Source organism: Lichenostomus cassidix, chromosome 1Aa (assembly GCF_008360975.1).
Source record: "Lichenostomus cassidix isolate B80296 chromosome 1Aa, HeHo_3.0, whole genome shotgun sequence".
NCBI lineage: Eukaryota > Metazoa > Chordata > Aves > Passeriformes > Meliphagidae > Lichenostomus > Lichenostomus cassidix.
This window is the reverse complement of record NC_139480.1, coordinates 2023247-2036230: the sequence shown is the minus strand read 5'-3', so window position 1 is coordinate 2036230 and position 12984 is coordinate 2023247. Positions and strand designations below refer to the sequence as shown.

The 12984-nt window shown below is 44.5% G+C and overlaps 1 protein-coding gene across 3 annotated transcripts in view; it reads left to right on the top strand.

Moving 5' to 3' along the window:
- Positions 1-12984, top strand: part of EXOC4 (exocyst complex component 4) — a 318206-nt gene that overhangs the window by 33122 nt on the left and 272100 nt on the right. For all 3 annotated transcript variants that reach the window (XR_014856419.1, XR_014856420.1, XM_085081950.1), the window contains exons 5-7: positions 908-1017; positions 8624-8867; positions 12431-12608. Coding sequence is in view for 1 of the 3 variants with exons in the window: in XM_085081950.1 (XP_084938076.1) it covers positions 908-1017; positions 8624-8867; positions 12431-12608 (532 nt within the window). In the remaining 2 variants the exon portion in view is untranslated. The remainder of the gene's footprint in view (positions 1-907; positions 1018-8623; positions 8868-12430; positions 12609-12984) is intronic.

Genomic DNA, 12984 nt, shown 5'->3' with positions numbered 1-12984 from the left:
TAGGAAATATCCAAGTTCTAAAAGCCTCCCAAATAACCATAAGGTGGTGAGATGGAGGCCACAATATTCAAGTCTCTGACCTTGGTTTTGCTGTGTTTCCAAGGTGTTCTAAAGATGTTAAATGCCAGCTAGTCAGTTGCATCAGATAAATGTATGAAATAAAGTATTGATTGTAATTGAAATTTCCAGGAAGGAAAGTGCTCATTTTCTAGGAAATAACCAAGTTTTAAAAGCCTCCAAAATAACCATAAGGTGATGAGATGGAAGCCACAATATTCAAGTCTCTGAGCTTGGTTTTGATTTGTTTCCAGGGTGTTTTAAAGGTGTTAAAGCTTCTTAACCTGCTTGGTGCCTCTGATCAGTGAAAATTCAGTTAACTGTAAGCTGTTCTATCCTGATTTTGCTAATTCTAAGGTTGAGGCCAGTAGGAGTTATTGGGGGAAAGGAAGAAAGCCTCTGGAAAAGAGAAACAGTATTGGAAGATAATTTTTGCAGAGCAGGAGAGGTGGGGAGCAAACAGGGAGCCAGCTAGATAGAGGTGCAGAGAAAAGAGAAATGAGCATTTTATTGGGAGAAGGAACAAAAATCTGCCTACCAAAAATACAAGGCCAGCTAGTCAGTTGCATCAAATGAATTTGTGAAATAAAGGATTGATTGAAATCGAAATTTCTAGGGAGGTTCTAGCAAATCATCAGTCTCTTCCTTACTCATCTTGTTAATTAAAAAAAACCACAAAGCTTTGTGGTTTCTAATGGGAGTAAAGAAGTTTGGAGGATTAAGAAGTTGACAGAGGGCATGAAAATAGGAACATCTATTTCTTAAGGCTTAAAATGTGTGGAATAATTGTTGTGAACAGAGATTGTAAATAAAAATCAGCTGCTTGCTTTAATTCTTTCCCCTCCCACAGGTCCCTGGTGAAAGATGCCTCTCCTGTGCCTCTGATGGATGTCACTAATTTATCTACACCTCGGAAATTCCTTGAGACTTCCCAGTTCAGCACTCCTGGAAGCACCAGCAGTGAGTATTTGTATTAATTTTTACATTTTCAGCTAATTTTGCTGGAGTAGGAGGAGGCAAATCATGGCTCAGGGTGACAAAAACTTGGGCAGTGATTTGTGCAGTGTCACAGAGCAGGTGGGTGTTGAGTCCAGGGGCACAACTTGCTTTTTTCTTCTGGAAAATCCTCTTTTCCCTCTCCTAACCCCCTCCAGCTTCAGCTAAATACACTCAGTTTTCTTTGCCTGTTCTCACCTTGATGGTGTTCTTGATATCTTGAGCAGCAGAGATTTGCAGTGGAGTTCATTCTGTGAGGAGGTTTCCTCAGCATTATTTACAGCAGGTTTGTGGAGATATTACTGAAGTTTTTTTATTGTGCTGCAGCCAAAAGGTCTAATCTGTTCCTTGTGGGAGCTTTGTAACTTTGGCTAAAGGTCTGTCAGTACACAGGAATAATCTGGGGCTGATCTTTTATTCCTGCTCCTGCAACAAACACCGAGGAAAACTCCTTTCATTGGTGCTTTTGTCTGAGGCTTTGGAAGGGCTGCAGAGAGGGGAAATTAATCTTTGTATTGTTTCACAAGATTAATAAGTGGGGTTGTCCTTGATGAATAATACAGAAGTGACCTACAGTCTCTTCCTCCCCTTTCAAACCTCACTGCTTCAGTATTCCTCAAATGCAGAGAATCTTTCCTTCTCTTCCCAGCCTTATTAATTCTTTTGTCTTTTTGTTTCTAGTTTTGTCACACTTGCCTCCGAGATTGTTCCGTTTGATTACTCTTATCTTTTGCTCCTGTTGGGGTTTTGTTCTGCAGCTCTGCTGCTGCCAGGCTGCCTTCTCTCAGAGCCTTGAGGCTGTTTTGCTGTGTCCTGGAGGTTTTTGTGAGAAATCTCAAACTTTCCCAGCTGGAAACTGCAGCTTGTACACTGCAAACCTGCAAGAGAAGAACCAGATGAAAATTCTGGAAAAATTCTGGAAAAACTTCGGAATTCCAGTTCTGCTCTGTGATCAGTGAGGAGTTCAATTCAGTTTTCTTGCTTTTTTCAGGGGATTTTGGGAGATTGAGGAAATAAGCCACAAAACCCTAGATCCCAGCTTCATCACTACCAGATGAAAGTTCTGAGGTGAAAACTTCAGAATTCCAGTTCTGCTCTGTGATCAGTGAGGAGTTCAGTTCAGTTTTCTTGCTTTTTTCACGGGATTTTGGGGGATTGAGGAAATAAACCACAAAACCCTAAATCCCAATTTCACCACTACCAGATGAAAATCCTGAGGGAAGAACTTCAGAATTCCTGTTCTGCAATCAGTGAGGAGTTCAGTTCAGTTTTCTTACTTTTTTTGGGTTTGGGGGTGGTTTTTGTGTACTTTTTTCACGAGATTTTGGGGGATTGAGGAAATAAACCACAAAACCTTGAGTCCTAACTTCACCACTACCAGATGAAAATCCTGAGGGAAGAACTTCAGAATTCCTGTTCTGCTCTGTGAGGAATTCAGTTCAGTTTTCTTGCTTTTTTCATGGGAATTTGGGGGACTGAAGAAATAAACCACAAAACCCTAAATCCCAGCCTCACCACTGGAAATAGAATGATTTGGATTGGAAGGGAACTGAAAGATCATCGAGTTCCAACCCCTCTAAAAGTTAAAATACTTCTTTTTCAGTGATTTGTAGAGTGTTTGCCATTCCCCCCCCAAAAAATACTGCAGCTCTGTATAGTAAAAAACCCAAAAAGTCTGAAGCCATGGAGCTGATGGGGAACAGAGCAGGAGATGAACCTCATGATCTTCTTTTTGCAGATCTCTTCTTGCTCTTCACACCCAAAAAATCTCCTCCTTGGATCCTCCCTGTGCTCTATCATTCAGTGAAGTGCTGGGCAAGTGTCCCTCAGCCTGGCAAAGATGGAGATCCTAACAGAAAACATTTGATCAACATAAAATATGCACATGCTTTTGCTTCAAGTGCACAATGTACTTATGGAGATTTTTTTCCCCATGTAATTTTATTTAAAAGTAGCCTTTTCCAGGACTGCAGAGCTACCAGACAATTTCAAACTTATGTGTATGCATAACAAAAGCTGTTTCTGCCTTGAGTCACTTAAGTTCTTTGGCTTTTTATTGATGAAACAAAGTGGCTGTGCATATTAATGTGTGTCATTTTCAAGCACTGACTCACTCATCCCATCTCAGCAAAGATGCCAAAATTTGGAGTCCTTCCTGCTCTCCCTTCCCAGAGGAGATGTTTCCTTGTGCTGTAGAATCTTTATAAGGGAATTAAAGCTGTTCCTGCTGCACGTCAAATAAACAAACCTTTCAGAAATGCTCACCTGAGGATTGGGGATGTGGCAGTTCACCAGGAACACCTTCCCTTCATGCCAGTTCAGAGAAATAAATCCACTTCTGAGTTGTATTTCTCTGCTGGAACTTTCTGTGCTCTGAAGAGTGTTTAGGAAGGTTCCTGCTTTGCCAGGCTCTTTCTGGAATTCTAAAATGTGCTCACCTGGTGCATAGCAAACCCAAGAGTGCCTTTTCCTGAGAAATTCGGGACAATACTTCTTAGAAATCAGGCAGGAGATGAGCTGGTGGTGACAATAAATACTGCTGTGGGTGGCATATGTAAATTTTATGCTGAATTGTTAATTAATTTCATGAGTTGTTCCTCTGTGTGGTCCCAACATCACATATTTGGCAGCAGTGCACTTATTTTTTTTATTTGGAGACTTGATTTTCAGGCTGGTATAGATGAGGAGGATTTTAAATGTGAGCAGAAAATTCCCAAAATCTTCCAAGAACCCATTTCTGCAGGAACTGCTCATTTGCTGCTCCATGCAAGTGTCAGAACAAGAATTCAGCACCAGGAATCCTTGAAATCTGAAATGATGCCTTTTGGACCACCAGGAATTTGTGTGCTTTTCTCTGGAAGGATTGAAGCTAGAAAGGATATCACCAGAAGGACATCAATCATGGAAAATAGTACATTAAATTTTACAAGACTCCCATAAAAGCCTGTGGATAATGAAACCGTCAGTAATGAGGAGCAGCAAATTTTGGCCATTCACTGGAATGAAAAACAAGACCCAGGAGCCTCTTTTTCAGCTGCTCTGCTCATTTAGAGATCCCAAAGTTGGCTTTTTGGGGATCAGACCAGAGCTGTTAAAAAGCTCCTTGCAGCAGGTTGGCTCCTTGGGAAATGGCAGCACTGAAGAAATGAATTCCAATTGGAACAGATTTTTTTTTTTTTAATTTTTTTTTAAATTTTTTTTTAAATTTTTTTTTGTAGGTCATCATCAAAGCAGGGATCAGGGAATCTCCCAGCGCTGGAACTCTGGAGGTGGAGAATCAGTGATGCTCATGGTTCAGCTTTAGGGGTTTCATCCACAGCTCAACTTCTGTGCTGTGCATTTGCAGATGAAAAAAGGTTCAGTGATGAAAGATCGGTGAAAATCGCTGAAATTTTATTTAAGAGTGTGGCAAAACCATCATTCCTCTAAGCTGTTGTCTTAGGAGGCTTTTGATAAAACATATTGAAGTGTTCTGCTTCACAGGAGGTTTCCAGACTTGGTTGGAACAAGATCAGAGTGGGTTTAGGACAGGCAGGTCCTGCTTGGCCAACATGATCTTCTGTGGCCAAAGTGACCCAGTTGGAGGATGAGGGAAAGGCTGTGGAGGTGTAATGTCTGCCTAGACTTTAGGAAAACCTTTGTTTCCCAGATCATTCTCCTGGATAAAGCTGTTTAACCTTCATCAGTGACCTGGACAAGGGGATCAGTGTCACCCTCAGCAGTGACACTGAGCTGGGTGGGAATGGTGATCTGCTGGGGGGTGGAAAAGCTTTCCAGAGCCCTTGGCTGATCCCATCTGCCCCATGGACTCATAAGTGTCCAAGACAGGTCTAGACTGACCACTTCCCCTTGGATTCTGGGGCTTCATTTGCTCCTCATCCCTGTTTTCCCCTGGGTCTTTCCTGAAAAAGTTCTCTTTCCTCAGAACAGCTGTTCTGCTATTAAAGACTGAGACAGACAAGGCATTTGATACCTCAGCCTCTTCCTTTTGTCACTATTTCCCCCACATCCAGCAAAAGATGGAGATTCTCCTTAGCCCACCTTTGCTTGCTGATGTATTTATAAAAACATTTTTCTTGTCCTTTATAGCAATAACCAGGTTAAGTTCTAACTGGGCTTTGGCCTTTCTCATTTTCTCCCTTCACAACCTCACAACATCCTCCTGAGTTGTCTTGTATTTCTTCCAAAGGTCAGAAACTCTCCTTTTCCCCTGAATTCTGGTCAAAGCTCTCTGTCCAGCCAGGCTGATCTTCTTCCTGCCTGCTCATCCTTTGGCTCATGGGGTCAGCCTGCTGCTCTGCCTTTAAATTTCCCTTTTGAAGAAAGTCCAGCCCTGCAGGACAGGGGATGTCCCTTGCAGCCAAGGGACTCTCAGCCAGGCTCTTGGACAAGCCCAAATCTGCCCTCTGACACTCCAAAGTGGCAGCTCTGCTTTCCTTCTTCTGACAATCAAAGCTACAAATAACTTCTGATCCCAAAGGATAACAAAGTGATTTATATTCCCAGTTTGGGATAAACACAGCCAAAGCTCTCACTGCTGAGAGCTGATCTCTAGGGACAGCTTTCCTCACCCCTGGAGCTCCTCTGCCCACAGGGAGCAGAATTTGGGGTTGCAATTTTCCAGGTGAACTCCTTAATAAATGTCTGTGTGCTTTGATGCCTTTCTGGAAGGGGAAGGGGACAGGAGGGACTCATTCCTGGGCCAAAGCTTTGTGGTCCAGCAGCCCCTTGGTGACATTAAATGGCACAAGAGGGTGTTTGAAGTGCTAAAGACACAAGAAAAGAACATCCTCAGTCGCCCAGGGTTGGGATCTTGTCAGATCTCACAGATCAATGGCTCCCAAAGGCACCCAGGGCTCCTGTTTAATAGGCACAATTTTCAGGACACACACTGCAAACAGGTTCTCAGTGTTTTATCAGATAACCACATCTAACAGAGCTCCCAGCCCCGTCTGCAGCTCCAGCTATCGAATTGTGCTCTTGTTTGTGAGAGATGCAAATCGATGGCCTGCCTCTTGGAGGGTGCTGGAAAATGGGTTTTGCTCTTTTGCAGATGGAGCAGTGTTTGTCTCGCTGTGCTGGCAGAGTTCTCAGCAAGATTGCTGCTTTTACTCCTCTCAAATGCTCAAATCCTCACATTTGCCTGCAGCTCCATTTCCTCCCTCTCGGGTGTTCATTGTGTGATATTAAGAATCATTTCCAAGCTGCCTACAAAGGGGTGCAGCCTCATGACAGGGACCTGTCCTCTGAGAGGCTGCTTAGGCTGGGAAATGTCTGCATTGAGCTGAGAAAAACAAGGTATTTAGTTGGTTTTTTAACAAAAAAACCCAACCCAATAAATTAAACCTTTTTTCCTGTGCCTTTTCCAGTGCTGTCTTTTCACAGCTCTGGTTGCACAGAGGTCATTTTCTGTGTTTTGCTGTGGGTTTTGGAGAATAACAAATAGCAATAACAGAGTGGGCAGAGACCAAAAAATGCTTTGCAGCCTTGTGGGGTGAAAGGTGTGTGATGAAGCAGAGCTTTGAGCAGTGATAGGTTTGCATCCAGTTGTTAAATTCCAATCAGTGTTTGAAATGTCTTTATATTATCCTTGCTTTTTTTGCTTTCTTTTTTTTTTTTAATTAATCCATTCTGGGTGTTTCTAGTTGCTTGTCCTGTAACTTTTACTTGCATTTACTTGCAAAAAGCTTGTGTGTGAGAGAGAAAAAAGCACTGTTTGATCTTCCTGATGCTCCCATCATGGGATCATGGAAAAGTTTGGAGTTGGAAGGATCTTTTTAAAGCTGATTAAGTTCCACCCCAGCCATGGCAGGGACACCTTCCACTGTCCCAGTTTGCTCCAAGCCTTGTCCAGCCTGGCCTTGGCCATCCCAGGGATCCAGGGGCAGCCACAGCTTCTCTGGGAATTCCATCCCAGCCAGGAATTCCTAATTCCCAAGATCCCATCCATCCCTGCCCTCTGGCAGTGGGAAGCCATTCCCTGTGTCCTGTCCCTCCATGCCTTGTCCCCAGTCCCTCTGCAGCTCTCCTGGAGCTCCTTCAGGCCCTGGCAGGAGCTCTGAGCTCTCCCTGCATCCTTCCCTTCTCCAGGGCAACATTCCCAGCTCTCCCAGCCTGCCTCCAGAGCAGGACATCTCACCTCACTCTGGGTTCAGAGTTTGGGATCACATTGCTGGAAAACAGCAGCCTCTTGATTGATTGAGCCCAAGGTTGGTGTGAAATGGCACTGAGGGGTTTGTCACCCTTTATTGTGATGATTTTTATAAATTGCCACCATCCTGGGGCCACTGTTTTCCTGCTCTTGCTCTAGCTCAGCTGCTGCTGCTCCTGTTCAGAGTCTGAGCTTCAGACAGCTCCCTGGGAAGTGCCATTCCTCACTCCTGCCACGCTCCTCACATCCTTCTGGGGGCTCTTTTGACATTCCTTCAGGTTCTTGGAAAAGTTCTGAAGTCAAAAAATCTGTCGAGGAGTGGAAACCATGGGAGTCATCTGTCATCCCCCAGCCTTTCCAGAGCTCAGCCCCAGTCAGATGAAACAGCCTTTGGGTTTTAATTTTGATCCAAGGATCTGCTGTGGTGGATGGATGGCACAGAGTGGCTGTAGATCTTCCAAGATGCTTTTCATTCCCTTGGCCTCAAAACCACTTCAAACTTTCCCAGAAGTGTTTAAATCTATTTATTAAAACGTTTCACCCAGTCTTTAACAGAGCCACACTTTTGTTGGTGCTGGGTGTTATCTGTAAATTAAGAAATGTTGCTTAATGAACCTACTTAAAACAAGCAGAGTATCTCCTGCTTTCCCCATCCCCTGTCGCTTAGCAACAGGAGTTCTCCCTGTGCAATCCTTGCTACTTCAGGACCCTGTCTGCAATATCCTCCCTAATTCTTCTCACTTTTCCTTTCTAGCAGCCTTGCTGGAAGATTTGAGTAACTTCATCAACCCCTTGGCAGACGTAATAAAGCAGAAAAAGATAAAATCAAACAATCAGTCACTTTGGCAGCGTCAACTTCGCTGAATTCATCAGCAGTCTCTTAAGCTTGGTACTGTTTATAATGAAAGTTCCTCTCTTGTGAAGAAAATAGCAAGGAGAAACAGCTGGGGAAGAAACTGAGGGGGTTTTAGCTCCTTGAAAGACATTCAAGGGATTTGTGGGAGTGTTGTACCTCCTCACTGATGAATATCTTAATTTTAAAGACTTCCTCTTTTTGCTAACACTGAATTTACCCCTTGAATTGCTCCTAAATCAACCCAATGTGCAGGCTGCTGTATTTATGTATAGGGAAGCCCCAAAGTGAACAGAAATATCCACTGCTTCCTCCCAAAACCCAAGTTTTTCTGCTTTCCTGGTTCATTCCTTGGCTGCTCCATGCTGTGGGAGTTGTGTGAAGCCAGAGGAGCTCCTGTGCTGCTTCTGCTGGTGCTGATGTTGGGTTGAACTGCTGAAATCTGGGATTAAATTTGGTTTGTTGTTTTTGTTTTGGTTTTTTGGTGTTGTGTGGGGTTGTGTGGGGGGTTGTGTGTTTGTGGTGTGTGTTGGGTTGTTTGGGTTACCTTTTCAAATCCATTCCAGTGCGAGACTCAAGCCTCCTGGAAATCAAGGAAGACACAGACCTGGATCCAGAGGAGAACAGCGCTGTCTTCATGGGAATCCTCATCAAAGGGCTGGCCAAGCTGAAGAAAATTCCAGAAACAGTGAAAGCCATCCAGGATCGCTTGGAACAGGAGCTCAAGCAGATTGTGAAGCGTTCCACCACTCAGGTGGCTGACAATGGCTACCAGAGAGGGGAGAATATTTCCCAGGAAAATCAGCCTAGGTAAGGAGATTTCAACTAGCAGCTCTTGATGGCTGGGGAAAAAAAAAAAAAAAAAAAAAAAGTCCTAATTGATAATATGAGTTGAAATGAGAAAATTCAGCTCGGTTATTTCGAGTCCAATTAAGCTGATGCAGGTGCAAAGCTTTGAAATCATGTATGGAACTAATTATATCACAAATGTATGGCCAAGCCTCTAATTGTTTTGCAGCCCCATTTATGTTAATCACAAGGTGTGGAAGCCGACTGAGAGCTGTGGTTGTGCTGCTCCTCAGAATTCCCTGGAAATGTCCTTTGGAAAAAAGGGATTCCAGCAGGAATCCCTTCGAGCTGAAATACTCATCTGTGCTACTGCACACTGTCCTGATCATTGTCCAAAGGGAATTAATGGCAGAAAAGTAAAGTGTGTGTCTTCATTATGTGTAATATTTGTAGTGGAAAATCACTCCCAAGGAAAACATTAGCTTGATAAAGACTCCTTTTTAAATTCCTCTCGTTAGCACTGCTGTGGAAACAATTATGTTTTGAAGAATTTGTAGCATTACAGAGCTGAGAACTCAGTGAAAATGAGGTTTTTTTAGGTCAGAAAGCAGAATTTTAGTCTCTGGTGCCAAGAGGGAACGTAACTTTTCTGAACCAGTCTGCAGAGGTTGTGTGGCTCCTGCTTGTCTGTTGGAATTGATAAATTGGATCCAATCATATATCAATGACATTAACCTGCCCAGAGGGTTGAGTAAAGCACTGAAAGGTTTAATGGCTTTTGGCATCTGCAGGAGTCTTTGAGCCTTCAAGATGCTCATATTCTAGAGCTGTGGGGATGTCTTGAGTTCTTGTGGAACGCAGAGATAATTAGAACTGGTTCTAACCCTAAATCACACGTGAAGTTTACAGCAAGCAGGTGAAGTCATTTATAGTGGAAAGAATAAATGACAGTATGGAAGGGTGGATCCTCCCCTTCAATTAGCTTCAGTTTGAAATCAAAGCTCAGACACTTTCCTACTGTCAGGGGAAAAATAAATCTGAACAACAAGGCCCTGCTGTTTCAACAGAGCTCTGTGAGACCTCAGATGTGAGCAAAATCCAGAGCCCCAAACTGCTCAAGTGTTCACTAGGCTGTCAGAGCAGCCTTAAAGTTCCTTCCAGCCCAGACCATTCTGAGGTTGATGGTCTGCTTGAGGAAATTTTGATGTAATTCCTTTTGAGACACCTTGCAATAATTATTTAGAGCCTCCCTGGTTGTACAGAGAGAAAGAATTTGTATTTCTGGCCAGATCTGATAACAGCTCCTGCTGATCTCATTCTTAGTTTTTTAATTTAACCTTCCTTCCTTCCTTCCTTCCTTCCTTCCTTCCTTCCTTCCTTCCTTCCTTCCTTCCTTCCTTCCTTCCTTCCTTCCTTCCTTCCTTCCTTCCTTCCTTCCTTCCTTCCTTCCTTCCTTCCTTCCTTCCCTTCCCTTCCCTTCCCTTCCCTTCCCTTCCTTCCTTCCCTTCCCTTCCCTTCCCTTCCCTTCCCTTCCCTTCCCTTCCCTTCCCTTCCCTTCCCTTCCCTTCCCTTCCCTTCCCTTCCCTTCCTTCTTCCCCTTTCCCAGATTCCCTTTCCCATGAAGGTTTCTGCAGCCACCTTTTGCATTTGTTTATAAAAACATTCTTAATTACTCCCAAATTTTTAAGATCACTATTTTTTTGGTTTGTGATGAGTGTAAAGCAAGCAGCTCCCAGGGAGTGACTCTGTCTCTCATGCACCTTTGGGTGCTCTCTCAGGTTCTCAGAGCTTCAGGAAGGGCAGGAGAAGGTTCCAGGTAGTTCCTGGTGCCTGGGAAAGGAGAACTTTGAAAATTCTGCTTCAATCTCACCCCCTTGTGTGGATTTGGGGGTTTCATGTCCCTCAGTCTGGAACATGGGAATAGGGAAACACTGGAATTTCAAACAGAAATGATCCGATTAGTGTAATATTAATTGATAATGGCTCCATAAACAAGTTGATAATGTAAGATCAGGCTCACCTAGTGAGAATTTGTCCAATTCTCCAGGTAATTCAGTTCTGCAAAACTATTCTGTCCTGGGGCAGCAAGGGGTTATGGGGATAACTGAGTTCTTGTTTGTCATGGGATCTTGCTGGAAGTTGGGCTGGCACTGCTAACATTTTCTCAGTGGCAGATAATTAATTCAGTTCCATAATGTCACCTTCTGTAGCATTTGCTGCTATTCTTAAATATGAAGAAAAGGGTTTTGTTTAAAGAGGTGTCTCAGTTCCATTGGCTCTTCTTTTTGAATCGAGAAGAGCATGAATTAGTTCAGAGAGCTGCAGCCAGGCTGGGAGAGCTGGGAATGTTCCCTGGAGAAGGGAAGGATGCAGGGAGAGCTCAGAGCTCCTGCCAGGGCCTGAAGGAGCTCCAGGAGAGCTGCAGAGGGACTGGGGACAAGGCATGGAGGGACAGGACACAGGGAATGGCTTCCCACTGCCAGAGGGCAGGGATGGATGGGATCTTGGGAATTAGGAATTCCTGGCTGGGATGGAATTCCCAGAGAAGCTGTGGCTGCCCCTGGATCCCTGGGATGGCCAAGGCCAGGCTGGACAGGGCTTGGAGCAACCTGGGACAGTGGAAAGTGATGATCTGGAAGCTCTCAACCCAAACCATTCCCTGTTCCTGAGAACACTGCAGTTGAGCAGCTCCAGCTCCTCTGCCATCCTCGTCCTGCCCTGGGGATCTCAGCTTCTGCTGGGCAGACTGGGAGCATGTGGTGCCTCCAGAGCTGCTGCAGGGAAATGTGATGGAGCCTGTCTGTCAGAGCTACAAGTGCCTGACATATGGATTTGGGAAGTGTTATCCTCACGTTTGCTGGGGTTACGTGGCGACTGGAGTTGCTCATTAAACGGCGCCGAACTCCATCGGAATGTTTCTCTTCTCAAATAATCCAAAGTGTTGCTTTACCACCAACTGGTCAGGACTTTGCAAAGGTGATTTATTTACAATTACTGGGCTGTAAGGAACTACAGGAGCAGGTGGAGTGTAGTACATTTAGATGAGGTTATAACTATAGGAGTAAAACCTTGGTAAGTGATACAGTTGAGGGTTGAAATTTCAGCTTTCTGATATTTGGCATTGTTTAAAACCTGCCATGTGAATTTAATAATTCAAAAAGATTTCCTTGTGTTCTGTTTGTGTGGTTAAGTCAGTTTTTATTGCCCTGAGACTTGTGTTTCCTTCTGGGCAAGAGCAGGTTGTCTCTCCCCCTGCCTGCAGCCCAGCCTGGGCTCTTACAGTGATCTCTAATATTATTAGTCCAGTTTAATTACTGTGGAGTTATTAATGGCTTTGCCTTCCCTGTAGCCCCAAGTAGGACACTTCAGCAGTGAGCAGTGCTGATCTAGGGCAGGCAATGAGCACAAAGATCCTCACAGGTGTTCAGACACCAAACCTGAGCTGCAGTGAGTCCCCTGATCCCCCAGAGAGGCTTTGAATCCAGGTGACCTCAGCATGTCCCAAACCAGGACCTGTGAAACCCCAGCCCTGTCCCACGTGGAACCTTCCAGAAGCTGAGCAGAGCTGTTTCCATGGTTCCCAGGTTGCTGCTGGAGCTGCTGGAGCTGCTCTTTGACAAGTTCAACGCCGTGGCTGCAGCACACTCCGTGGTCCTTGGCCACCTGCAGCAGACTGTGGCTTCTCCCTGCAGCCAGTACGATGGGGAAATCAAACTCTACGACATGGTGGACGTGTGGGTGAAGATCCAGGACGTCCTGCAGGTAAGAATTCCCTCAGATGGGCATTTTTCAGCTCAAAACAGCTTTTCTAAGCACACCAGAGAATGCCTGTCGCGCTCGACATTCAGCAGTGCTGGGATTTGTCTTCATTTTTGGGAAGAGGCCACTTTTGCAACAGATTGTAAAACTCCAAAGAGCTTAAATATCAGCACAAAAAAAAATATATTCCACAGATTCATCCTTCTGGTGTTTGGAAAGGTTGATTCCTTTTGCCTACCAAGCGATTTATCAGCAGCTTTCAAAGTGACATTTGTGTTCTGTGTTACCATGTCATGCCTGTCTTATAAAGTGTCACAGCTCTAATGGTTTGTCTCCTGCTGTCAGCACGGCTGGGCTGGAGGCAGCAAATTCTCGTTGG